This window comes from Bombina bombina, chromosome 6 (assembly GCF_027579735.1).
Source record: "Bombina bombina isolate aBomBom1 chromosome 6, aBomBom1.pri, whole genome shotgun sequence".
Lineage (NCBI taxonomy): Eukaryota > Metazoa > Chordata > Amphibia > Anura > Bombinatoridae > Bombina > Bombina bombina.
In genome coordinates, this window is record NC_069504.1 from 718,484,047 (window position 1) to 718,510,858 (window position 26,812).

Sequence of the window (26,812 nt, forward strand, 5' to 3'; positions counted from 1 at the left end):
TTGCATTATCATATCTCTTATTTTCTAATGTTGCCTGACATGTATCATTATTTTTTTTTTATGATGATCACTTCGAATTTATTCTGTGTAACTTTAAACAACGTAAAAAGTTTTGTACGACATGTTGTATACTGAGGCTCTCTTCAATAAAAAAAAATGTAAAAAAAAAAATTTGCGCGCAACGGGTGAAATATACGTGCCGCATTTATATGCGGCACCGTATATGTAATACCAAAATCGTGTAAAAAACGTCGGCGCCTGCTTTTGCGGGCGACGCCGCATATGTAATGGAGTCCATGTTCAGAATATATTTGTATAATCATGTTTCTGTAGAATTCCTAAAATAGAAGGATAAATGCTGACAAAGTGAAAATAATAATATGTAAGAGCAGAAGTGAGATAGCTTGTTTCCTCCCATATGAGCATATTTAAAGCCAAAAGTATTCACTCAGTAAACAGATTGGAATATTGGTTTTCACTATGGACTCAGACAACAATTTTAGCCATGAAAGACTCCATGATGACATGTTGTATTCAGGTAAAATTGTTAATTATTGTCTTTTTTTACCATATTATGATGAACTTTTTAGGTTTAAAGATGATAATAGTATTTTATGTAAACTGTTTGACTACTTTATTGTATTCTATAGACTATAATCCCATTCCATTAAAGAATTTGAAAAGAAACCTTAAAATATATTTTTCATTGCAGATAACTAGCCTATTTAATTTTTGTATTGCATTTATTGGAGGAGAAAAAAACAGATTTAAAGGGACATTTTTATGCAAACGAAGTTGATCTGGTTCTTTCATTGGAAAGCATTTAATACTTTTATGGGGGTAAAGCAGATCAGTTTTCTACCAAGTAATTTTATTATGGGTGCTGAACCACACAAACACTTCCCAGACCAGATAATGAATCATAGCATAGCTATACATGGAACAGAGTAGGGAATTCAATCAGATAATCTGTAAATGGAAACAAACCCTTATCTTCCTTTCTGTAGCTTATGATTATTGATTCAATATTATACTTCCTTCTGTATACAATAATTTGCATATATTTTTCTGTCTGTTCATTTAAATGTGACTACTGCTTGATTTTGTATGTATTTTTGAAACATTGTGCACTGTAAATTGTTTGGTTGTTGATTTTTTTGGGGGTAAAATTGAATAAAGAAAAGTGGTCGTTTTGCCAAAAAAGAGCGCTGCAAAAACCTAAGCTGTTAGACTGTGATTGAGCCCTAAGTATCTAATCCCTACAAAGGATAGTGGGAGCTAGATGAACAGATCTGGTGAAACAATGACAAAAGGCATATGTCCAAAGTGACCAATCACCAGCTAGTTCCCTATGGTGTATTGTTGAGTTATTAATGTGTGCACGTGCGTAACACACTGGCAATAATGGTTTAGGGCTGGATTACAAGTGGTGCTCCCACTCGCACATTTGCACAGCTACACCAGACTATTCGTGTACGTCAGGTAGCGTACATATTACAAGATGAAAGTAAAAAGTTTTCGCTCACGTGCAAAGACAAACTTCAAATATCGCCACCACGTTAACGTATTCCCGCATAGACTTTAATGGAGAGCAAAAAGTGGAAAAAACTTAACACCCTTACTTGAAAACAAACTCTATCACATGTTTTCAAGAGCGCTAACCCGACATGAAAATATGAATATTTCCCTTTCCAATGTTCTTTACATTCATGAATATAAATTTCGATATACTGTATATCTGATTTATATATAATTATATATAGGTATAGATATATACAGATATACAAGGAATATCTATTTAAAAATAAGTAGAACATATTCCCCTATGTGAAAAACATCGGAATGTGAAATATTTACAGTAAACTATTAAATATGAATATTGCATGGATACGCTTTTACATGTTTTCTTTAAAGGGACAGTAAACTCAATTTTTTTTCTTTCATGATTCAGATTGAGCATGCAATTTTAAGCAACTTTCTAGTTTACTCCTATTATCAATTTTTATTTGTTCTCTAGCTATGTTTATTTAAAAAGCAGGAATATAAATGTAGGAGCTGGCCCATTTTATCAAGAAAAATGCTTGCTTATTGGTGGCTGACATTTAGCCACCAATAAGCCAGTTTCGGAAACAAAAATGGGCCGACTCCTATGCTTTTTCATTCCTGCTTTTAAAATAAAGATAGCAAGAGAATGAAGAAAAATTGATAATAGAAGAAAATTAGAAAGTTACTTAAAATTGCATGCTCAATTTGAATCATTAAAGAAAAATTTGGGTTTAGTGTTCCTTAAAGTATTTAGGATGCACCCCAAGCTATCTGGAGGAAATGAAAAAGCACAGTTTGTATATATAGGGGCCGATATATTAACTGTCGGACGGACATGATCCGCTGTAGCGATCATGTCCTCCCGACATCGTTGAATGCTTAAAGCATTCGCTGTCGGCATTTAATATTGCACAAGCAGTTCTGGTGAACTGCTTGTGCAATGCCGCCCCCTGCAGATTTGGGGCCAATCTGCCGCTAGCAGGGGGTGTCAATCAAACCGATCGTATGAGATCGGGCGGATTGATGCTCACAGCCTCAGACTGCTGCTTCTTAACTTCTGTTTCCGGCGAGCCTGAAGGCTCGCGCGGAAACAGAGGCATTGGGGCCGATACGGGGCTTGGTAAATCGGCTCCATAGTTTATACACAAGGTAAGCAAAATAAATGACTGTACATTCCATATTTCTTTTACTTTGCTTAAACAAACATAAAGGGATAGATAACAAGTGGAGTGCTAATTTATTGCGTGCCAATAAACAGGCAAATTTGCCCGTTTACGGGTGTGCAATATATAACCAGCCATTACAAATGGCTGGTTATTGCTACTGCGAGCTCACAGTAGCAATTAGCGCTCAGAAAATTTACCAATAACTCTCAATTGGCACCAAAATAAAGAATATTTTTTTTTTTTAACTACTATAGAAGCAAGCTCTCGTGAGCACATTTGTGTGAGCTGGTATTACAAAGTAGAGCGCAAATATTGTTTCGCGGAAGCGATAGTTTGTGCTCCACTTATAATCTAGCCCTAAATTTTGTTTAACATACATACAGTACATATATACATATTTTTGAAGTAAGTTTTTGTGCTCATCGAGTTCCGCTTGTATTATGAGTTGAAAGTAAACTGTTTTTACTCCCACACTAACAGGGTGAGCGCAAAAAGCCGAAGTTACAATATCCCGTGCGTGTTCACATATTTTCCAATATTTCCCCATAGAGGTCAATAGAGAGAACAAAATGGAAAAAAACACTTTACTCTCGTGCAAACCTGATCGCATATTCTCATGTATGCTAACCTGACATGGAAATATGAATATATGGTAAAACATCTATCTATCTATATATATACTGTGTATATATATATATATATATATATATATATATATATATATATATATATATATATATATATATATATATATTTATACACGCATGATTATATATAGGTATAGCTATATACAGATATATATATAGGAAGATCTATTTAAAAATACATAAAACATATTCTGCTATGTGCAAAATATTGGAATGAAAAATATTTACAGTAAATACATAGTTAAAACCTTTATTAATTTATTTCATAAATATGATTTTTTATGTTTTCATCCGCTTAAAGGGATATGAAACCCACATTTTTTTAGAGCATGCAATTTTAAGCAACTTTCTAATTTACTCCTATTATCAATTTTTCTTTGTTCTCTTGGTATCTTTATAACCAAAAATTGGAAGGTTCCTAAACTTACATTCCTGCTTTTCAAATAAAGATATTAAGAGAACAAAGAAAAATAGGAGTAAATTAAAAATTTGCTTAAAATTGCATTCTCTGGGGCATATTTATGATTGTACGAGCGTACACGATCCGATATAGCGGATCATATCCACTGCACATCGATAACGGCAAAGGGTTTCAATGCACTTATGTCTTATGTGGGTACATATGTATTTATGTGTTTATATGTGTATATATGTCTGTAAATACGTATATACACATATAAATACCTAAATACATATGTACACACATATAAACATTTATATACATACATACATATACATATTTAGACATGTATATGTATGTATCTTTTTGTTAAAGCCCTTTGCCTGCCTTTTTTTTCTCACACCTGAGATCTCATATCTTTCTGCCCATATAACTTTTGTGTGCAAAAATTTTTAAAAATATTTTTTATTAGACAGTGTTATTATGAAAGTAACTGTACTCTGTAATGTATTTTTGATGTGTTTCGCGAAACAGTTAACCAGAGCTCTGAAATTGCCGTAATCATTCTAACGTAAATTGCAATAAACTCCTTTGCTTCCCATTCGTAATCTGGCCCATAGTATAACAATAAAATTGTTTTAAAAGATAGATAACGCCTTTACTACACATACCCTAGCTTTGCACAACTAACTTTCAGCTAGATTACGAGTTGTGCGTTATGAGTCAAATAACAGCGCTGTGGCCCATAACGCATCATTTTCCCTAACGCAGCCATTACGAGTCTTGTCGGTATAGGTGTACCGCAAGCCTTTTAGCCTGTAATGCAACGTCAGTACCGCACTCGTAAAAATTTGGGCCTAGATTTGGAGTTTGGCGGTAGATGGGCTGTTAACGCTACGCAGGCTTTTTTCTGGCCGCACCATAAAATTAACTCTGGTATCGAGAGTCCCAAAAAATGCTGCGTTAGGCTCCAAAAAAGGAGCGTAGAGCATTTTTACCGCAAATGCAACTCTCGATACCAGAGTTGCTTACGGACGCGGCCAGCCTCAAAAACGTGCTCGTGCACGATTCTCCCATAGGAAACAATGGGGCTGTTTGAGCTGAAAAAAAACCTAACACCTGCAAAAAAGCAGCGTTCAGCTCCTAACGCAGCCCCATTGTTTCCTATGGGGAAACACTTCCTACGTCTGCACCTAACACTCTAACATGTACCCCGAGTCTAAACACCCCTAACCTTACACTTATTAACCCCTAATCTGCCGCCCCCGCTATCGCTGACCCCTGCATTATATTATTAACCCCTAATCTTCCGCTCCGTAAACCGCTGCAACTTACATTATCCCTATGTACCCCTAATCTGCTGCCCCTAACACCGCCGACCCCTATATTATATTTATTAACCCCTAACCTGCCCCCCACAACGTCGCCGCCAGCTACTTAGAATAATTAACCCCTAATCTGCCGAGCGGACCTGAGCGCTACTATAATAAAGTTATTAACCCCTAATCCGCCTCACTAACCCTATCATAAATAGTATTAACCCCTAATCTGCCCTCCCTAACATCGCCGACACCTAACTTCAATTATTAACCCCTAATCTGACGACCGGAGCTCATCGCTACTATAATAAATGGATTAACCCCTAAAGCTAAGTCTAACCCTAACACTAACACCCCCCTAACTTAAATATAATTTAAATCTAACGAAATTAATTAACTCTTATTAAATAAATTATTCCTATTTAAAGCTAAATACTTACCTGTAAAATACATCCTAATATAGCTACAATATAAATTATAATTATATTGTAGCTATTTTAGGATTAATATTTATTTTACAGGCAACTTGGTAATTATTTTAACCAGGTACAATAGCTATTAAATAGTTAATAACTATTTAATAGTTACCTAGTTAAAATAATAACAAAATTACCTGTAAAATAAATCCTAACCTAAGTTATAATTAAACCTAACACTACCCTATCAATAAATTAATTAAATAAAATACCTACAATTACCTACAATTAACCTAACACTACACTATCAATAAATAAATTAAATACAATTGCTACAAATAACAACAATTACATAAACTAACTAAAGTACAAAAAATAAAAAAGAACTAAGTTACAAAAAATAAAAAAATATTTACAAACATATGAAAAATATTACAACAATTTTAAACTAATTACACCTACTCTAAGCCCCCTAATAAAATAACAAAGACCCCCAAAATAAAAAAATGCCCTACCCTATTCTAAATTAATAGAGTTAAAAGCTCTTTTACCTTACCAGCCCTGAACAGGGCCCTTTGCGGGGCATGCCCCAAGAAAATCAGCTCTTTTGCCTGTAAAAAAAAACATACAATACCCCCCCCAACATTACAACCCACCACCCACATACCCCTAATCTAACCCAAACCCCCCTTAAATAAACCTAACACTAAGCCCCTGAAGATCTTCCTACCTTGTCTTCACCATCCAGGTATCACCGATCCGTCCTGGCATCCGGTGCTGAAGAGGTCCAGAAGAGGCTCCAAAGTCTTCCTCCTATCCGGCAAGAAGAGGACATCCGGACCGGCAAACATCTTCTCCAAGCGGCATCTTCGATCTTCTTCCATCCGGTGCGGAGCGGGTCCATCTTGAAGCAGCCGACGCGGATCCATCCTCTTCTTCCGGCGTCTCCCGACGAATGACGGTTCCTTTAAGGGACGTCATCCAAGATGGCATCCCTCGAATTCCGATTGGCTGATAGGATTCTATCAGCCAATCGGAATTAAGGTAGGAATATTCTGATTGGCTGATGGAATCAGCCAATCAGAATAAAGTTCAATCCTATTGGCTGATCCAATCAGCCAATCAGATTGAGCTTGCATTCTATTGGCTGTTCCGATCAGCCAATAGAATGCAAGCTCAATCTGATTGGCTGATTGGATCAGCCAATAGGATTGAACTTTATTCTGATTGGCTGATTCCATCAGCCAATCAGAATATTCCTACCTTAATTCCGATTGGCTGATAGAATCCTATCAGCCAATCGGAATTCGAGGGACGCCATCTTGGATGATGTCCCTTAAAGGAACCGACATTCGTCGGGAGACGCCGGAAGAAGAGGATGGATCCGCGTCGGCTGCTTCAAGATGGACCCGCTCCGCACCGGATGGAAGAAGATCGAAGATGCCGCTTGGAGAAGATGTTTGCCGGTCCGGATGTCCTCTTCTTGCCGGATAGGAGGAAGACTTTGGAGCCTCTTCTGGACCTCTTCAGCACCGGATGCCAGGACGGATCGGTGATACCTGGATGGTGAAGACAAGGTAGGAAGATCTTCAGGGGCTTAGTGTTAGGTTTATTTAAGGGGGGTTTGGGTTAGATTAGGGGTATGTGGGTGGTGGGTTGTAATGTTGGGGGGGGGTATTGTATGTTTTTTTTTACAGGCAAAAGAGCTGATTTTCTTGGGGCATGCCCCACAAAGGGCCCTGTTCAGGGCTGGTAAGGTAAAAGAGCTTTTAACTCTATTAATTTAGAATAGGGTAGGGCATTTTTTTATTTTGGGGGTCTTTGTTATTTTATTAGGGGGCTTAGAGTAGGTGTAATTAGTTTAAAATTGTTGTAATATTTTTCATATGTTTGTAAATATTTTTTTATTTTTTGTAACTTAGTTCTTTTTTATTTTTTGTACTTTAGTTAGTTTATGTAATTGTAGTTATTTGTAGCAATTGTATTTAATTTATTTATTGATAGTGTAGTGTTAGGTTAATTGTAGGTAATTGTAGGTATTTTATTTAATTAATTTATTGATAGGGTAGTGTTAGGTTTAATTATAACTTAGGTTAGGATTTATTTTACAGGTAATTTTGTTATTATTTTAACTAGGTAACTATTAAATAGTTATTAACTATTTAATAGCTATTGTACCTGGTTAAAATAATTACCAAGTTGCCTGTAAAATAAATATTAATCCTAAAATAGCTACAATATAATTATAATTTATATTGTAGCTATATTAGGATGTATTTTACAGGTAAGTATTTAGCTTTAAATAGGAATAATTTATTTAATAAGAGTTAATTAATTTCGTTAGATTTAAATTATATTTAAGTTAGGGGGGTGTTAGTGTTAGGGTTAGACTTAGCTTTAGGGGTTAATCCATTTATTATAGTAGCGATGAGCTCCGGTCGTCAGATTAGGGGTTAATAATTGAAGTTAGGTGTCGGCGATGTTAGGGAGGGCAGATTAGGGGTTAATACTATTTATGATAGGGTTAGTGAGGCGGATTAGGGGTTAATAACTTTATTATAGTAGCGCTCAGGTCCGCTCGGCAGATTAGGGGTTAATAAGTGTAGGCAGGTGTCGGCGACGTTGAGGGGGGCAGATTAGGGGTTAATAAATATAATATAGGGGTCGGCGGTGTTAGGGGCAGCAGATTAGGGGTACATAAGGATAACGTAGGTGGCGGCGCTTTGCGGTCGGCAGATTAGGGGTTAATTATTGTAAGTAGCTGGCGGCGACGTTGTGGGGGGCAGGTTAGGGGTTAATAAATATAATACAGGGGTCGGCGGTGTTAGGGGCAGCAGATTAGGGGTACATAAGTATAACGTAGGTGGCGGTCGGCAGATTAGGGGTTAAAAAAATTTAATCGAGTGGCGGCGATGTGGGGGGACCTCGGTTTAGGGGTACATAGGTAGTTTATGGGTGTTAGTGTACTTTAGGGTACAGTAGTTAAGAGCTTTATGAACCGGCGTTAGCCCAGAAAGCTCTTAACTCCTGCTTTTTTCCTGCGGCTGGAGTTTTGTAGGTAGAGCTCTAACGCTCACTTCAGAAACGACTCTAAATACCGGAGTTAGAAAGATCCCATTGAAAAGATAGGATACGCAATTGACGTAAGGGGATCTGCGGTATGGAAAAGTCGCGGCTGAAAAATGAGCGTTAGACCCTTTAATCACTGACTCCAAATACCGGCGGTAGCCTAAAACCAGCGTTAGGAGCCTCTAACGCTGGTTTTCACGGCTAACGCCAAACTCCAAATCTAGGCCTAAGTTTTTTAATGGGATTCCCATAGCGCTGGTATTACGAGTTTTGCGTTCTGGCTAAAAAGCGAGCGTTACAGCCTAAAATGACAAGATCTGTAACGCCATCTAAAGTCAGTAGTTATAGGTTTTACGCTACAAAGCTGTAACATAAAACTCATAACTAAAGTGTTAAAAAGTACACTAACACCCATAAACTACCTATTAACCCCTAAGCCGAGGCCCTCCTGCTTTGCAAACACTAATAAAATGTATTAACCCCTATTCCACTGTTCCCTGACATCCTCACCACTATGCTAAAGTTATTAATCCCTAAACCACCGCCCTCCTGCATCGCAAACACTATTTAAATATTATTAACCCCAATCAGCCGTCCGCCCACATCGCCCCCACTATACTAAAGTTATTAAGTCCTACATCGCCGCCACTATAATAAACCTATTAACCCCTAAACTGCAAGCCCCCCCCACAACGAAATATACTAAACTAAACTATTAACCCCTAAACCAAAAGCCCACCACATTAAAATAAACTAAATTAAACTAGTAACCCCTAAACTTAACGCCCCCCTAACTTTAGATTAAAATTACAATTTCCCTGTCTTAAATTAAATTAAAATTTACCTGTCAAATTAAAAAAACTAAGTGTAAACTAACAATTAAACTAATATAATTATTAAACTAAAATTAAACTAACTACCAATTAAAGTAAACTAAACTACACATTAAAAAAAATCCTAACACTACTCTAAAAATGACAAATTATCTAATTACAAAAACAAAAAAATACTAAGTTACACAAAATAACAAACACTAAATTACGGAAAATTACAAACGAAATTATATATATATATATATATATAAAAAAAAAATTACACCTAATCTAATAGCCCTATCAAAATAAAAAAAAAGAAAACCCTACCCTACAATAAACTACCAATAGCCCTTAAAAGGGCCTTTTGTGGGGCATTTCCCCAAAGATATCAGCTCTTTTTCCTGTAAAAAAAACACAAAGCCCCCCCAACAGTAAAACCCACCACCCAACCAACCCCCCAAAATAAAAAAACTAATTTAAAAAAAAAAAAAGCTACCCATTGCCCTGAAAAGGGCATTTGTATGGATAATGCCATTAAAAGAGCATTTAGCTCTTTTACTGCCCAGACCCTAAACTAAAACAAAAACACCCAAAAAATCCTTAAAAAAAGCCTAACATTAACCCCCGACGATCCTCTTACAGTTTTTGAAGTTTTGAACGATCTTCATCCCGGCGTTGAAGTCCTGATCCAAGCGGCAAGAAGTCTTCATCTAGACGGCCTCTTCAATCTTCATCAAGACGGCATCTTCTATCTTAATCCCGGAGGCGCGGAGCAGGTCCATCCTGAAGACATCCGGTGCCGAGCACCCTCTTCATATGGTCGCCGCCGTACACTGAATCTTCAATGCAAGGGACGTGATTCAAGATGGCGTCCCTGGCATTCCTATTGGCTGAAAATTTTTAATCAGCCAATAGGAATTAGGGCTGCTAAAATCCTATTGGCTATTCAAATCAGCCAATAGGCGTTAAGCAGCTCTCATACTATTGGCTACTAAATTCAATCTTACCTTCCCCACAATGTTCCTTTAATAAAGACATGCCCTTATTATTTGCTCCCCATTCAAAAACAGTCTTATGCCATAATAAAATAGTCCCAGAAAATGACTTCACAACAAGATTGGTTAATACCATTTTGCTGTGTAGTTATTAAAACTGAATCCAACGATGCCATTCTAACTTCGACTTATTTACACACTTAGCAGAGGGAATGTTCTTAAAACACCAGCATTAGTCTATTCAAATTTATACATAACAAAAGAAGCCAAAATTCAATGAAAAAGCAAATGAGGCCACTGGTATATTAATACAGGTAGCAGAGATCCATATCAAAGTGGTGCGGACATCAGGGAGCACCCCAAAACCAGTTGCTGCATAAAAGTGGTTGGCACTGACAAAAGCTTGAAATAACCTGTGTTTACAGGGAAGGAAGATGAGGATGACACCTCCCCAAAGGGTGAGGGCTCCATACAGAGGTATTTTTGAGGGGAAAGCCCTGAGGGGGATAATGGGGCACATCTTCTTCTCTTGGGGGAGGCGGCCTGACTCAACAAGGGGTCGAAATCAATAGTCCTTTTTAATGTGGCTCCACAAGCCATGGCCAGACACGCAAACCGGGATGAACATGCTCAAAGCTGGTGCAGGACATCGGTGGCTTCTGTATATACAACTAAGAGGCGGCCTAACACCGGGATCTCCCCGTAACCAATCCGTTTTTTAAAGGGCTTCACTAGAGTTGCCACCTTTAGTTCAGGTCAAACCCGATAACTTCTGCTCCGTGCACAGCACATCAACATTTTTTTTTGCAGAGTGCACTATGGGGCCCATTTATCAAACTCCGTATGGAGCTTGAAGGGCCGTGTTTCTGGCGAGCTTTCAGATTCGCCAGAAACACCAGTTATGAAGCAGCGGTCTAAAGAAATGTCTGCCTGCTCTGAGGAGGCGGACAGACATCGCAGGAAATCAACCCGATCGAAGACGATCGGGTTGATTGACACCCGCTGCTAGCGGCCAATCTGCAGGGGATGGTGTAGGTGTTGCACCAGCAGTTCACAAGAGCTGCTGGTGCAATGCTGAATGCGGAGAGTGTATTGCTCTCTGCATTCAGCGATGTCTGTCGGACATGATCGGAACAGCCAATAGAATGCAAGCTCAATCTGATTGGCTGATTGGATCAGCCAATCGGATTGAACTTCAATCTGATTGGCTGATTCAATCAGCCAATCAGATTTTTCCTACCTTAATTCCGATTGGCTGATAGAATCAGCCAATCGGAATTGAAGGGACGCCATCTTGGATGACGTCCCTTAAAGGAATATCCATTCGTCGGTAGTCGTCGGGAAGAAGAGGATGGCTCCGCGTCGGCTTGTCTGAAGATGGCTCCGCTCCGGATGGATGAACATTGAAGACGCCGCATGGATGAAGACTTCTATCGAATGGAAGACTTCTTCAGCGCCGCCTGGATGATGACTTCATCGGATGGAAGATTTCTTCAGCGCCCCTTGGATGATGACTTCTTCCACTCTGGATCTCCTCTTCGGTTCCATCGGTGGGTCGGCTGGCTGAAGACGACTAAAGGTAGGATGATCTCCAGGGGGTAGTGTTAGGTTTATTTAAGGGGGGTTTGGGTTAGATTAGGGGTATGTGGGTGGTGGGTTTTAATGTTGGGGGGGGGTTGAATTTTTCTTTTACAGGCAAAAGAGCTGAATTATTTGGGGCATGCCCCGCAAAAGGCCCTTTTAAGGGCTGGTAAGGTAAAAGAGCTTTGAACTTTTTTAATTTAGAATATGGTAGGGCATTTTTTTATTTTGGGGGGCTTTGTTATTTTATTAGGGGGCTTAGATTAGGTGTAAGTAGCTTAAAATTGTTGTAACATGTTTTAAATGTTTGTAACTTATTTTTTTTATTTTTTGTAACTTAGCTTTTTTTATTTTTTGTACTTTAGTTAGTTTATTTAATTTAATTTAATTGTAGTTATTTGTAGCTAATTTATTTAATTAATGTAATGATAGTGTAGTGTTAGGTTTAATTGTAACTTAGGTTAGGATTTATTTTACAGGTAATTTTGTATTTCTTTTAGCTAGGTAGTTATTAAATAGTTAATAACTATTTAATAACTATTCTAACTAGCTAAAATAAATACCAAGTTACCTGTAAAATAAATATAAATCCTAAAATAGCTACAATGTAATTATTAATTACATTGTAGCTATCTTAGGGTTTATTTTACAGGTAAGTATTTAGTTTTAAATAGGAATAATTTATTAAAGTATAGTGTAGTGTTAGGTGTAATTGTAACTTAGGTTAGTTTTTATTTTACAGGTAAATTTCTCTTTATTTTAGCTAGGTAGCTATTAAATAGTTATTAACTATTTAATAGCTATTGTACCTAGTTAAAATAAATTGAAATTTGCCTGTAAAATAAAAATAAATCCTAAAATAGCTACAATATAATTATTATTTATATTGTAGCTATATTAGGGTTTATTTTAAAGGTAAGTATTTAGTTTTAAATAGGATTAATTTATTAAATAAGAGAAATATTATTTAGATTTATTTAATTAATATTTAAGTTAGGGGGGTTTTAGTTTTAGTGTTAGACTTAGGTTTAGGGGTTAATAATTTTATTACAGTGGCGGCGGTGTAGGGGGGGAGGATAGAGGTTAATAAATTTATTATAGGTGGCGACGGTGTAGGGGGGCAGATTACGGGTTAATAAGTTTCATATAGGTTGCGGCAGTGTCCGGGAGCGGCGGTTTAGGGGTTAAACTATTTATTTAGTTGCGGCGAGGTCCGGGATTGGCAGGATAGGGGTTAATAACTTTATTATAGTGGGCGGCGGCATGGGGGGGGCAGGATAGGGGTTACTAGGTAGAATGTAGGTGTCAGCGGTGTCCGGGAGCAGCGGTTTAGGGGTTAATACATTTATAAGAGTTGCGGCGGGGTCTAGGAGCGGCGGTTTAGGGGTTAATAAATTTATTGAGTTGCGGGGGGCTCCGGGGGCGCAGGTATAGGGGATAGAACAGTGTAGTTAGTGTGGGTGCTTAGTGACAGGCTAGCAATAAAGCTGGGAAAAAGCCGAAGAGCAGCGAGATCGGATGAGTGATAACTCTCACAGTCCGCTGCTCATCGCCCCGTACTTGGTGCGCAGCTTTTTGACAGCTTTATTTACAACTTAGGCAAAATTTTGCAGGTCCGCTAGGCGAGCTTAGGCGGGCGTATTGAACCGGCGAAGGCAGGTAAAGTAGACGCGTTGATAACTACCCCCCATAGACTCACACACACTGAAAAACACTGACAAACACAAAGACACTCACACACAATGACACAAACACACAAGAATATCTGTAGGCACGTGTGGTATGTTGCAAATGCGCAATGTCACCTTTTTGGCTGCGGCTGTTTCCCACCAAACCCGGACTTTTGCATTGCCATTTTGTTTACGAGACCGCATATGGATGGGTTACAGGTTGATAGAGGGTGGAATCATGGGCGTGGCTGGAGTCAGTGAGTGGAGCTAGAGGAAATTCTGCTAATAGTGATATATGGCTGTCTCAGAGGGACTGTTCCTCTCAAATAGGTCTGTAGCTGGTGTGACTGTGTACAGTATGCTGTGTAGTAATCAGTAGGATGTGCTGGTATCAATAGACCAAATCTGCTGTTTAGTACACTCCTCCCAGAGATTTGCTAATATAATCATAATGCCAGTTAGAAGAATAAGCTGTTGTCTTTGCAGAAAGTATGAGGACTACAGTTAATATATTGACAAACACTGTCTGCAGCAACAAGGATGCTGGGTAAAATCAGAAGGCTGTCATGCACACACTGCACCTCCTGTCCTACTAAAGGTAGCAATGGTACTAGGCAAAGTCACCAGTTTGATATGCAGAGGTTCTATAGTGCCCCTTGTCCTATTAAGGGAAATAAGGGTACTGGGCTAAGTCACCAGCATGGCATACAGAGGATCCATTGTGTTCCCTACCCTTATGAGGGTAACAAGGGTACTGGGCTTAGTCACCCGTCAGGCATACAGAGGTTCCATAGTGTCCCCTGCCCTACAGAGCATAGCAGTAGTGCAGGGCTACCTCACCTGTTTGGCATGGAAACACTGATGACATGTACTGGACCAAATCTGCTGTTTAGTACAGTAAGAATGTCGGCAGTTTGCTACTCTGCATGCTTATAAGTCACAATCACTATAACGTAAGGCTTTGAACTGCAGGTGAGTTTGGATACATTCAGCCTGTTTCTTTACTCCTCCTGCACATCTTATTATCCTACTAACCTTGTTGTACCCTCCTTGCACATTCTGCTGCTCCCTCCTTCTGCATATCTTGCTACCCCTCAACCCACCTGCCACCACCCCCTGCACACTCTACTGCCCACCTCCCCTTGTGACCTGCCTGCAGTGGGAGCGATGGCGATACGATGGGGGGAACTAAAGTTTAAACTTACCATAATAATACAGTGACTGTGTGTGAGTAGTGTAGCTACCCTCCCGAGTCCCGGCAGATCGGTAGAGAGTGAGACTCAGAGACGTACTGTACTCTCTGCTCTGCAGGATGACACTTCCCAGCAGGAGCTCGCCGCTGTGCTGTTAAATAATGTGTCCAGGTTTCAGGTGGTTTGAACCCGGACATGTGATTTAAAACCTGGACTGTCCGGGTGAAACCCGGACGGTGGCAAGCCTGGGCTTCACGCCGTCTCCGGTACTGGATATACCAAAAGTGTTTTTCCTGAGGGTCAGATTAACCGTTAATAGTGGTTGGCAAGCACTGGGTAGAACAGGATGGCGAAAGATCCTTCCAGGCAACCACACCAATCCTTTTCGTTACTTGCTGCTTCTGTCACACAACCAACATTGATATTTTAATATACTTTATAACATCTAAACTTCTGCCTGTTTCTAAGCCACTACAGACAGTCTCTTATCACATGCTTTTTTATTGGCTTTTCACAGCAGGAGACAGCTAGTTCATGTGGGCCATATAGATAACATTGTGCTCTCTCCAGTGGATTTGTGCATGACACTGCACTAATTGGCTAAAATGCAAGTCAATAAATAATAAATATCCATCGGCTAGATTACGAATTTTGCGGTAAAATGGGTGCGGTATTAACTTGCACGTTATTGTCACCGCTCACTTTCCTACAGCGCTGGTATTAAAGGTTTTCATAAACCCGGCGTTAAAAGGCAAGAAATGATCGTAGAGCAAAATTGAGCTCCATACCGCACTCCACTACCAGCGCTGCTTAAGTCAGCGGTGAGCTGGTTGTACGTGCTCGTGCACAGTTTCCTCATAGTCATCAATGGGGAGAGCCGGCTGAAAAAAAGCCTAACACCGTAAAGCTCCCCTATGGGGAAACTAAATTTATGTTTACACCTAACACCCTAACATGAACCCTGAGTCTACACACCCCTAATCTTACACTTATTAACCCCTAATATGCCACCCCGATATCGTCGACACCTGCATTATACTTATTAACCCCTAATCGCCGCTCTGGACATCGCCGTCACTATAATAAACATATTAACCCCTAAACCGCCGCACTCCCGCATATCAAACACTAGTTAAATAATATTAACCCCTAGTCTGCCGCCCCCATCATCGCCACACCTACCTACATTTATTAAACCGTAATCTGCTGCCCCAACGTCGATGCCACTATACTAAAGTTATTAACCCCTAAACCTAAGTCTAACCTCTAACAAATATAATTAAAAGAAATCTAAATAAAACCTACTATTAATAACAAAAGACTTCCTATTTAAAACTAAATACTTACCTATAAAATAAACCCTAAGCTAGCTACAATATAACTAATAGTTACATTGTATCTAGTCTAGGGTTTATTTTTATTTTACAGGGAAGTTTGTATTTATTTTAACTAGGTAGAATAGTTACTAAATAGTTATTAACTATTTACTAACTACCTAGCTAAAATAAATACAAATTTACCTGTAAAATAAAACCTAACCTGAGTTACACTAACATCTAACCTTACACTACAATTAAATAAATTACCTAAATTAAATACAAATACCTAAATTACAAAACAAACAAACACTAAATTACACAAAATAAAAAACAAATTGCAAGATATTTAAACTAATTACACCTAATCTAATAGCCCTATCAAAATAAAAAAGTCCCTCAAAATAAAAAAAAACCCTAGCCTAAACTAAACTACCAATAGCCCTTAAAAGGGCCTTTTGCGGAGCATTGCCCCAAAGAAATCAGCTCTTTTACCTGTAAAAAAAATACAATCAACCCCCCCAACAGTAAAACCCATCACCCACACAACCAACCCCCCAAATAAAACCCTAACTAAAAAAACCTAAGCTCCCCATTGCCCTGAAAAGGGCATTTGGATGGGCATTGCCCTTAAAAGGGCATTTAGCTCTATTGCTGCCCAAACCCTAACCTAAAAATAAAACCCACCCAATAAACCCTTAAAAAAAACTAACACTAACCCCCTGAAAATCCACTTACAGTTTTGAAGAGCTGACATCCATCCTCAACGAAGCCGGGAGAAGTCCTCAATGAAGCGGCAAGAAGTCCTCAACGAAGCCAGGAGAAGTCTTCATCCAAGCCGGGAGAAGTGGTCCTCCAGATGGGCAGAATTCTTCATCCAGATGGCATCTTCTATCTTCATTCATCCGGCGTGGAGCGGGTCCATCTTCAAGACATCCAGCGCAGAGCATCCTTTTCTTCTGACGACTCCTGACGAATGAAGGTTCCTTTATGTGACGTCATCCAAGAAGGCGTCCCTTAGATTCCGATTGGCTTATCATCTTGGATGACATCACTTAAAGGAACCTTCATTCGCCGGGAGTCGTCGGAAGAAGAGGATGCTCCGCGCCGGATGTCTTGAAGATTGACCCGCTCCGCGCCAGATGGATGAAGATAGAAGATGCCATCTGGATGAAGACTTCTGCCCGTCTGGAGGACCACTTCTCCTGGTTTGGATGAAGACTTCTCCCGGCTTCGTTGAGGACATTTTGCAGTTTCGTTGAGGACTTCTCCCGGCTTCGTTGAGGATGGATGTCGGCTCTTCAAAACTGTAAGTGGATCATCAGGGGGTTAGTGTTAGCTTTTTAAAGGGTTTATTGGGTGGGTTTTATTTTTAGGTTAGGGTTTGGGTAGCAATAGAGCTAAATGCCATTTTAAGGGCAATGCCCATCCAAATGCCCTTTTCAGGGCAATGGGGAGCTTAGGTTTTTTAGTTAAGGTTTTATTTGGGCGGTTGGTTGTGTGGGTGGTGGGTTTTACTGTTGGGGGGGTTGTTTGTATTTTTTTACAGGTAAAAGATCTAATTTCTTTGGGGCAATGCCCCACAAAAGGCCCTTTTAAGGGCTATTGGTAGTTTAGTTTAGGCTAGGTTTTTTTTTTATTTTGGGGAGGCTTTTTTATTTTGATAGGGCTATTAGATTAGGTGTAATTAGTTTAAATAGCTTGTAATTTGTTTTTTATTTTGTGTAATTTAGTGTTTTTTTTTTGTAATTTAGGTAATTATATTTAATTTAGGTAATTGTATTTAATTTAGGTAATTTATTTAATTGTTCTGTAAGGTTAGGTGTTAGTGTAAGACAGGTTAGGTTTTATTTTACGGGTAAATTTGTAGCTAGCTTAGGGTTTATTTTATGGGTAAGTATTTAGTTTTAAATAGGAATTCTTTAGTTATTAATAGTAGGTTTTATTTAGATTTCTTTTAATTATATTTAAGTTAGGGGGTGTTAGGGTTAGATTTAGGTTTAGGGGTTAATAACTTTAGTATAGTGGCGGCGACGTTTGGGACGGCAGATTAGGGGTTAATAAATGTATGTAGGTGGCAGCGATGTTAGGGACAGTAGATTAGGGGTTAATAATATTTAACTAGTGTTTGCAATGCAGGAGTGCGGCGGTTTAGGGGTTAATATGTTTATTATAGTGGCGGCGATGTCCGGAGCAGCAGATTAGGGGTTAATAATTTTATTATAGTGTTTGCGGTGCGGCAGGGCCTCGGTTTAGGGTTTAATAGGTAGTTTATTGGTGTTAGTGTACTTTTTAGCACTTTAGTTATGAGTTTTATGCTACGGCTTTGTAGTGTAAAACTCATAACTACTGACTTTAGAATGCGTTACGAATCTTGCCGGATAGTCTGTACCGCTCACTTTTTGTCCTAAAAAAAAAGCTTGTAATACCGGCGCAATGGAAGTCCCATTGAAAAAAGACTTTACGCAAATTGCATTAGTTAATTTGCGCTAAGCCCAAAAAAGTGTGCGGGACAGCTGTACCTACAAGACTCGTAATAGTAGTGGTAGTTAAAAAGCAGCATTATGAGCCTTAACGCTGCTTTTTTACTCATAACGCAAAACTCGTAATCTAGCCGCATGTGATTAGGGGGGCTGTTAAAAGAGGCTTAGATATAAGGCAATCACAGAGGTTAAAAGTAATATAAATATAAACATGTTGGCTGTGCATAACTGGGGAATGGGTAATAAAGGGACTATGTATATTTTTAAACAATACAAATTTTGGAGTAGACTATCCCTTTAAGCATTGTATTCCAAAATATTTTCATAAAGTTTTAGAATTATTTCCATTGCTAGCAGAATGTACCACCTTTTTGCTTTTTCAAAGGCCTCCAGGGAAGCGTCTTGAATTTTGATCTTTTCCTCATAACATACAAGAAACCGATCTCGAGTCTAGAGGCCAGCCTGGTACAAAGCAGGCTACTAAACAGCAAATACACCGTGTGCCAGAAAAACCTGTGAGTGTATGTTTCAAGTCCATTAAAGTCCTGTAATATCCAACGGATGTTTAACTGAGGATAACATTATATAGTGATCTGAGTCAGTTACAAAATCAGATTTAAGCAACAATCAACCTTAACCCCTTAATGACCAGCGATGTACCCTGTACGTTGCAGGTCTTTGAATGGGGATTATTTTTTTTGTGGCTATTCCAGGAAGCGGCAAGACCCACGCTACTATGACCTGAAAAAACATTAACAACAAGTGATGTGCAGGGTATGTCATGGTCATTAAGAGGTTAAAATATCACAAATAAATCTTTAAATAGTAACAACAATTACATGCGTTGTGCATACGTTTGGAAAGGGAAAAAAACTTTCTTTCCAAATAAATTTTTATTGAGAATATAACAAATCAAATTGACAACACTATAATGACAGGCATTAATCTTGGGAATTAAACAAACATCTATCATATCTCAAAGGCACAATTGAGGTAACTTAAAGACCGTATTGGTGTGTCAGGATAAACAGTTGTATAATATAATTACTTGTCATCTTACCTGTTATATGAGATCTTTTGGGATATCCCTTTACAAATAACCACTTTTCTCATAGTGTGATATGAATCTACTCTCTCAGGTTAATTCAAAATAAAATACATGCACACATTTGAGACATAAATACTGTGATGAATATGAAAGTCAGTTTATACATTGTAGCGAAAAGTATGTAAACCTCTAATAATGAACTCAGATTCAAGCTGGTAGTCCAGGCGGGATAAGGAGTGACGGGGAAGGGGGGAGGGAGGCTACATCTTTATATGAAAGAGGAGGGGGAGGGGTGAATAGAGGCAAAGTGAGGGTAGGCTGAGACCCAAACTAGGTGGGAGGTGGAGAAGAAGGGGTGAGGTATAGCATGTTTACCCAGGACCTTCCTGGTAATGGAACCAGGGTTCCCATATAATACAATACATATCCTCTTTGTCCAGTCTCAAAGAGAAACTTCTTTCCATTTTGGCAAAATATTTAATTGTAGTAATTACATCAGAGATGTCTGGGGGTAATGATTGTTTCCAGGCTCTTGCTATGGTAAGTTTCATAGCAGCAAAAATGAAGATGACCAGTTTAGATCGCGAGGTGGGTAGAGTAGTTGGGAAGATATGAAAGAGGGCCGTATCCGGTCCACATGGTACCGACAGTCCCATTTCTTCACATAAATGAAATACTTTATTCCAACATGATCTCAGCACTGGGCAGCCCAACCAAATATGTAGATATGTCCCTCTCTCACCACAGTTGCGCGAGCTTAGGGGAGAAGATGATGGGAACATCTGTGAGAGTCTAACAGGTGTATAGTACCACCTGAGAAGGATTTTCTTATGTGACTCAATGGTGTTTGCACAATGTAGAGTTTTCTTAGTCAGTGTTTTAGCGCGGTGTAGGTCATTATCAGTAATGGTCCTAGATAAGTCAAATTCCCAAGCCTTAAGTTGCCAGATTCTGTCGGAGTTGGTAGATTTATGAATCAAATTGTAATGGATTGATAGGGTTTTGGTGATCCTAGTTTTCATTTCCATAATTTTTCCCATGTGGTCAAGGGTCCTTTGTCAGCTTTGGGAAAACCCCATGATATTAAGAAGTTGTGTAGTCTGGTGTATTCAAGGTGGAGGATCCTGTATAAAAGAGCCTATTCTCTGTGGTGGGGTAAATGTTTCAGAAGAGTAAAGCTGGGCGACATGCTGGATGTTCCAGCCTTTTCATTGTGAAGAGTGCATGTCTGGAAACACTGCTAGTAAGCTGGGGATAGAATGTAGTGGAGATGGATGTGGCGCAATTTCGGAGAGGTGTCTAATATCATGCCAAACTTTTAAGTTATCCCTTATGATGGGATTATTGATCCCCAAATCATCTAGGTGATAGGTTGGGATCCAAAGGAGATCCTCTAATCCCAGTATGGAGGGTAGTTCCGAGGACTCTGCGTCTCTCCACCTCTGCGGTTCACCTTTATCCGCCCAAGCAGATATGTGTGTCAATTTGGCGGCCTCATAGTATCCCTGTATACTGGGTATGGCAACACCACCTTGTCCAAACTGTTTCTGTAGTATTTTTGAGGCTATACAGGGTCTGGAGGGTCCCCATACATATCCTAGGCAGAGAGATTGGAGTTTACAGAGCAGTATCTTAGGGACATTTAGGGGCAGGCATCTAAAGTAATAGAGGATCTTGGGAAGGATAGTCATTTTAAGAGACTAAATGCGTCCCAGCCATGAAGTTTCCTTAAAAGTCCAGGATTTCAGGAGTGTGGAGATCTCCTGCAGTGCATTATTATAGTTTTTATAAACAACTAGTTTGGGGTCAGGGCCTAATTGAACTCCCAGGTGTCAGATAGTTTCTAGTGACCACTGAAAGGAGTAGGCTGATCGCATAACCTCCAATTCAAATATAGGGATATGGATAGGCAATGCTTCAGTTTTAGGAGGTTGATTTTATAGTAGCTATATTTTCCAAAGTTGGCTATAATGTCAAACAGTATGGGCAGTGAACCCAGTGGGTTAGTTAGAAAGAGAGTGACATCGTCGGCGAAGAGAGAAATCTTCTCTCCCCTCACTCCCAACGGTACTCTTTGGACCATCGGAGAATTACGTATGGATTGTGCCAGAGGCTCAATTGCCAAAACAAAGATCAGGGGTGACAGAGGACACCCCTGCCTAGTGCCGTTGGTGATGGGGAACTGTGGGGAGGAAAATCTGAGCCCTTTAACAACAGCAGAAGGATCTACATAAAGCACCTTGATTGCTGTGACAACCTCACATGGAAAACCAAACTGCGCAAGGACCTGCCACAGATACTCCCATCTGACCCTGTCAAATGCCTTCTCTGCATCTAGAGACAGGGCCAGCATGGGACAGTGAAGCCTAGCGGCCTCTGAAAAGACATTAAGAACTCTTTGGGTATAGTCAGGTCCCTACCAAACGGGAAACCTACATGATCAGGGTGAATGATTTTTGGAAGTAGTAGTTTAAGGCGGTTTGCCCAGAGTTTGGCATATAATTTGGTGTCAGCATTAATCAACAAGATTGGCCTATAGCTACTGCATTGGGACGGATCCTTGTTAGGTTTTGGGATAGGTAGGATAGTTGACTGTAGGAACTATTTTCTCCATATACCTGTTATGCATGTCTCGGTGAAAACTTTTAAGAGAATGTTACTTACATCTGTCTTAAAGAGTTTATAGAAATCTGATGGAAAGCCATCCGGACCTGGGGCTTTATTGTTCTGGGTGTGTTTTATGGCTAATAGGAGTCTGGCCAACATAAATGGGGTATTGAGTGTATCTCTGTCTCCGTCAGAGATTGAAGGCAAGTTTAGTTTATTTAAGAAAAGGGTTATAGATTGGACCGAAGCTTCAGTATGTGCCATAGAGGATTTAAGGTTATATAGTTCGGAGTAGTATTCTGCGAACATCTCCCCTATTTCTTTAGGGGAGTTAGCTACCTTTTTGTCCTTCCTCAATGTCAGGCCGCAGCAGTTCTGCCACGCAGTTTGCAGGCTAGTAGAGAAGAAGCTTTATTTCCCTGGTAATACATTATTTGTTTGAAACAAGAGTATGCCTGACTCTTTCCATTTCTCTGTCAGCTAGTTGAGTTCTCAATGTTTTGATTTCGTCAGCTAACTGTGGGGAAGGTGAGGATTTGTAATTCAGTTCTTTAGCTCTCAGAGAGGCTACTAGTAACCCCAGCGGAGAACCCTTCTGAGTCTGAGTGGAGGCTTGTTTCCTAATGCACATACCTCTAATGAATGCCTTGAGTGAGGCCCAGATTATTTGATGTGACATTTGGGGGGTTTCATTTATAGCTATAAACTCCACAATGGAAGTTTGGAGGGATGCCCTGAATTCTTGACTATGTAGCAGTTGTCTAGGGAATTTCCAGGTCTGTCTGGATGTTTTAGGTAAGTCTGTGGAAAGGGTGAATCATAGAATGTCATGGTCTGACCAGGAGCAGATTTGTATGTGTGAGGCTACTACTTTGTTAAGTGTCCAAGAGTCAGTAAACAAATAATCCAATCTAGAATATGTGTTGTGAGGTCTGGAGAAGTATGTGTAATTTTTATCATTAAGATGTAGGGCCCACCATATGTCTTAAAATTATATTGCGTTATAAGCTGTCTAAACTTAGTGGCAGTACTTATGTTGTAAGCGTCAATTTCTTTGTCTGTCCGGACCTTTTTGTCCATCAAAGGATCCCATATCATATTACAGTCTCCTCCCAGGACCATAGTTCCTGTTTTGATCGGTTCTACTCTAGTTAGTACTTCCCTCAAGAATTTAGGCTGGGACTGGTTAGGGACATCTATGTTAACCAAGGTGAATAATAAGCCGTTTAGTTTACAGATAAGTATTAAGGGGTCGATCCGATAAAAATCGTCGCCCGCAAAAGCCGGCGACGCCAATATTTGCGCGGGTTTGGTATCACATATACGGCGTAACCTAGAAGTTACGCGCGTATATTTCTGCCGTCGCCCGTAGTTTTTTGGGCCATAGGCAGGTATACCAAACCCGCGCAGTTTGGTATCCAATATGCAGCGTAAGGACTTACGTGGCGAAAATGGAGAAAACTTACTCCATTTTCACCTCGCCACAAAAAGCAGCCGTAAGAAGCCTTACGCTGACTATTGGAGACCCGTAACTTCCTAAACTGGCTGCTAAAATAAACCTAACACCTAACGCATGCGCAATGTCTATCTCCCTGTCAACCGCGATCTTCTAAAATAAACCTAACACCTAACGCATGCGCAATGTCTATCTCCCTGTCAACCGCGATCTGCTAAAATAAACCTAACACCTAACACATGCGCAATGTCTATCTACCTGTCAACCGCGATCCCCCCCCCCCCGAAATCCCTAATAAAGTTATTAACCCCTAAACCGCCGCTCCCGGACCCCGCCGCCATCTACATAAACTAACCCCCTACTGTGAGCCACTAAAACCGCCACCATCTACCTTATCTATCCCCTAATCTGACCCCTTACACCGCCGCCACCTATATAAAAATTATTAACCCCTAATCTAATCCCCCTATACCGCCGCCAGCTATATTAATATTATTAAGCCCTAATGTAAGCCCCTTACACCGCCGCCATCTCTATTAAAATGATTAACCCCTAATTTAATCTACCTACCCCGCCGCCAGCTATATTATCTATATTAACCCTAAGTATATTATAGTTAATATAGGTATTACATTATATATATTAACTATATTAACCCTAATTATATTAGGGTTAATATAGTTACTATAGTATTTATATTAACTATATTAACTCTATCTAACCCTAACACCCCTAACTAAATTTATATTAAATTAATCTAATTCATTTATAAACTAAAATATTCCTATTTAAATCTAAATACTTACCTATAAAATAAACCCTAAGATAGCTACAATATAATTAATAATTACATTGTAGCTATGTTAGGGTTAATATTTATTTTACAGGTAAATTGTTAATTATTTTAACTAGGTATAATAGATATTAAATAGTTATTAACTATTTAATATCTACCTAGTTAAAATAATTACCCAATTACCTGTAAAATAAATCCTAACCTAAGTTACAAATACATCTACACTATCAATAAATTAAATAAACTACAAACATCTATCTAAAAATACAATTAAATTAACTAAACTAAATTACAAAAAAAAACAAACACTAAATTACAAAAAATAAAAAAAGATTACAAGATTTTTAAGCTAATTACACCTATTCTAAGCCCCCTAATAAAATAATAAACCCCCAAAATAAAAAAAATTCCCTGCCCTATTCTAAATTAAACAAATTTCAAAGCTCTTTACCTTACCAGCCCTTAAAAGGGCCTTTTGTGGGGCATGCCCCAAAGAATTCAGCTCTTTTGCATACAAATACAATACCCCCCCCATTACAACCCACCACCCACATACCCCTATTCTAAAACCACCCAAACCCCCCTTAAAAAAGCCTAACACTACCCCCCTGAAGATCTCCCTACCTTGTCTTCACCACACCGGGCCGAACTCCTGATCCGATCCGGGCGATGTCTTCCTCCAAGCGGCAAAGAAGAATTCTTCCTCCAGCGATGTCTTCCTCCAAGCGGCAAAGAAGAATTCTTCCTCCGGCGACGTCTTCCTCCAAGCGGCAGCAAAGTCTTCATTCTTCCGGCGGCATCTTCAATCTTCTTTCTTTGCTCCGCCGCCGCGGAGCATCCATCCCGGCCGACTACTGAACTTGGAATGAGGTACCTTTAAATGACGTCATCCAAGATGGCGTCCGCCGAATTCCGATTGGCTGATAGGATTCTATCAGCCAATCAGAATTAAGTTAAAAAAATCTGATTGGCTGATTGAATCAGCCAATCAGATTCAAGTTCAATCCGATTGGCTGATCCAATCAGCCAATCAGATTGAGCTCGCATTCTATTGGCTGTTCCGATCAGCCAATAGAATGCAAGCTCAATCTGATTGGCTGATTGGATCAGCCAATCGGATTGAACTTGAATCTGATTGGCTGATTCAATCAGCCAATCAGATTTTTTTAACTTAATTCCGATTGGCTGATAGAATCCTATCAGCCAATCGGAATTCGGCGGACGCCATCTTGGATGACGTCATTTAAAGGTACCTCATTCCAAGTTCAGTAGTCGGCCGGGATGGATGCTCCGCGGCGGCGGAGCGAAGAAAGAAGATTGAAGATGCCGCCGGAAGAATGAAGACTTTGCTGCCGCTTGGAGGAAGACGTCGCCGGAGGAAGAATTCTTCTTTGCCGCTTGGAGGAAGACATCGCCGGAGGAAGAATTCTTCTTTGCCGCTTGGAGGAAGACATCGCCCGGATCGGATCAGGAGTTCGGCCCGGTGTGGTGAAGACAAGGTAAGGAGATCTTCAGGGGGGTAGTGTTAGGCTTTTTTAAGGGGGGTTTGGGTGGTTTTAGAATAGGGGTATGTGGGTGGTGGGTTGTAATGGGGGGGGTATTGTATTTGTATGCAAAAGAGCTGAATTCTTTGGGGCATGCCCCACAAAAGGCCCTTTTAAGGGCTGGTAAGGTAAAGAGCTTTGAAATTTGTTTAATTTAGAATAGGGCAGGGAATTTTTTTTATTTTGGGGGTTTATTATTTTATTAGGGGGCTTAGAATAGGTGTATTTAGCTTAAAAATCTTGTAATCTTTTTTTATTTTTTGTAATTTAGTGTTTTTTTTTTTTGTAATTTAGTTTAGTTAATTTAATTGTATTTTTAGATAGATGTTTGTAGTTTATTTAATTTATTGATAGTGTAGGTGTATTTGTAACTTAGGTTAGGATTTATTTTACAGGTAATTGGGAATATTTTAGTTTATAAATGAATTAGATTAATTTAATATAAATTTAGTTAGGGGTGTTAGGGTTAGATAGAGTTAATATAGTTAATATAAATACTATAGTAACTATATTAACTATATTAACCCTAATATAATTAGGGTTAATATAGTTAATATATATAATGTAATACCTATATTAACTATAATATACTTAGGGTTAACATAGATAATATAGCTGGCGGCGGGGTAGGTAGATTAAATTAGGGGTTAATCATTTTAATAGAGATGGCGGCGGTGTAAGGGGCTTACATTGGGGGTTAATAATTTTAATATAGATGGCGGCGGTGTTAGGGGCTCACTTTAGGG

General features: G+C 39.3%; 1 protein-coding gene across 2 annotated transcripts in view; it reads left to right on the top strand.

Annotated features, from left to right (window-relative positions):
• The first annotated feature begins 433 nt into the window (after positions 1-433).
• Positions 434-26,812, top strand: part of LOC128663537 (hepatic lectin) — a 95,748-nt gene continuing 69,369 nt past the window's right edge. For both annotated transcript variants that reach the window (XM_053717910.1, XM_053717911.1), the window contains exon 1: positions 434-538. In XM_053717910.1, the coding sequence (XP_053573885.1) occupies positions 481-538 (58 nt within the window). In that variant the 5' untranslated portion in view covers positions 434-480. The remainder of the gene's footprint in view (positions 539-26,812) is intronic.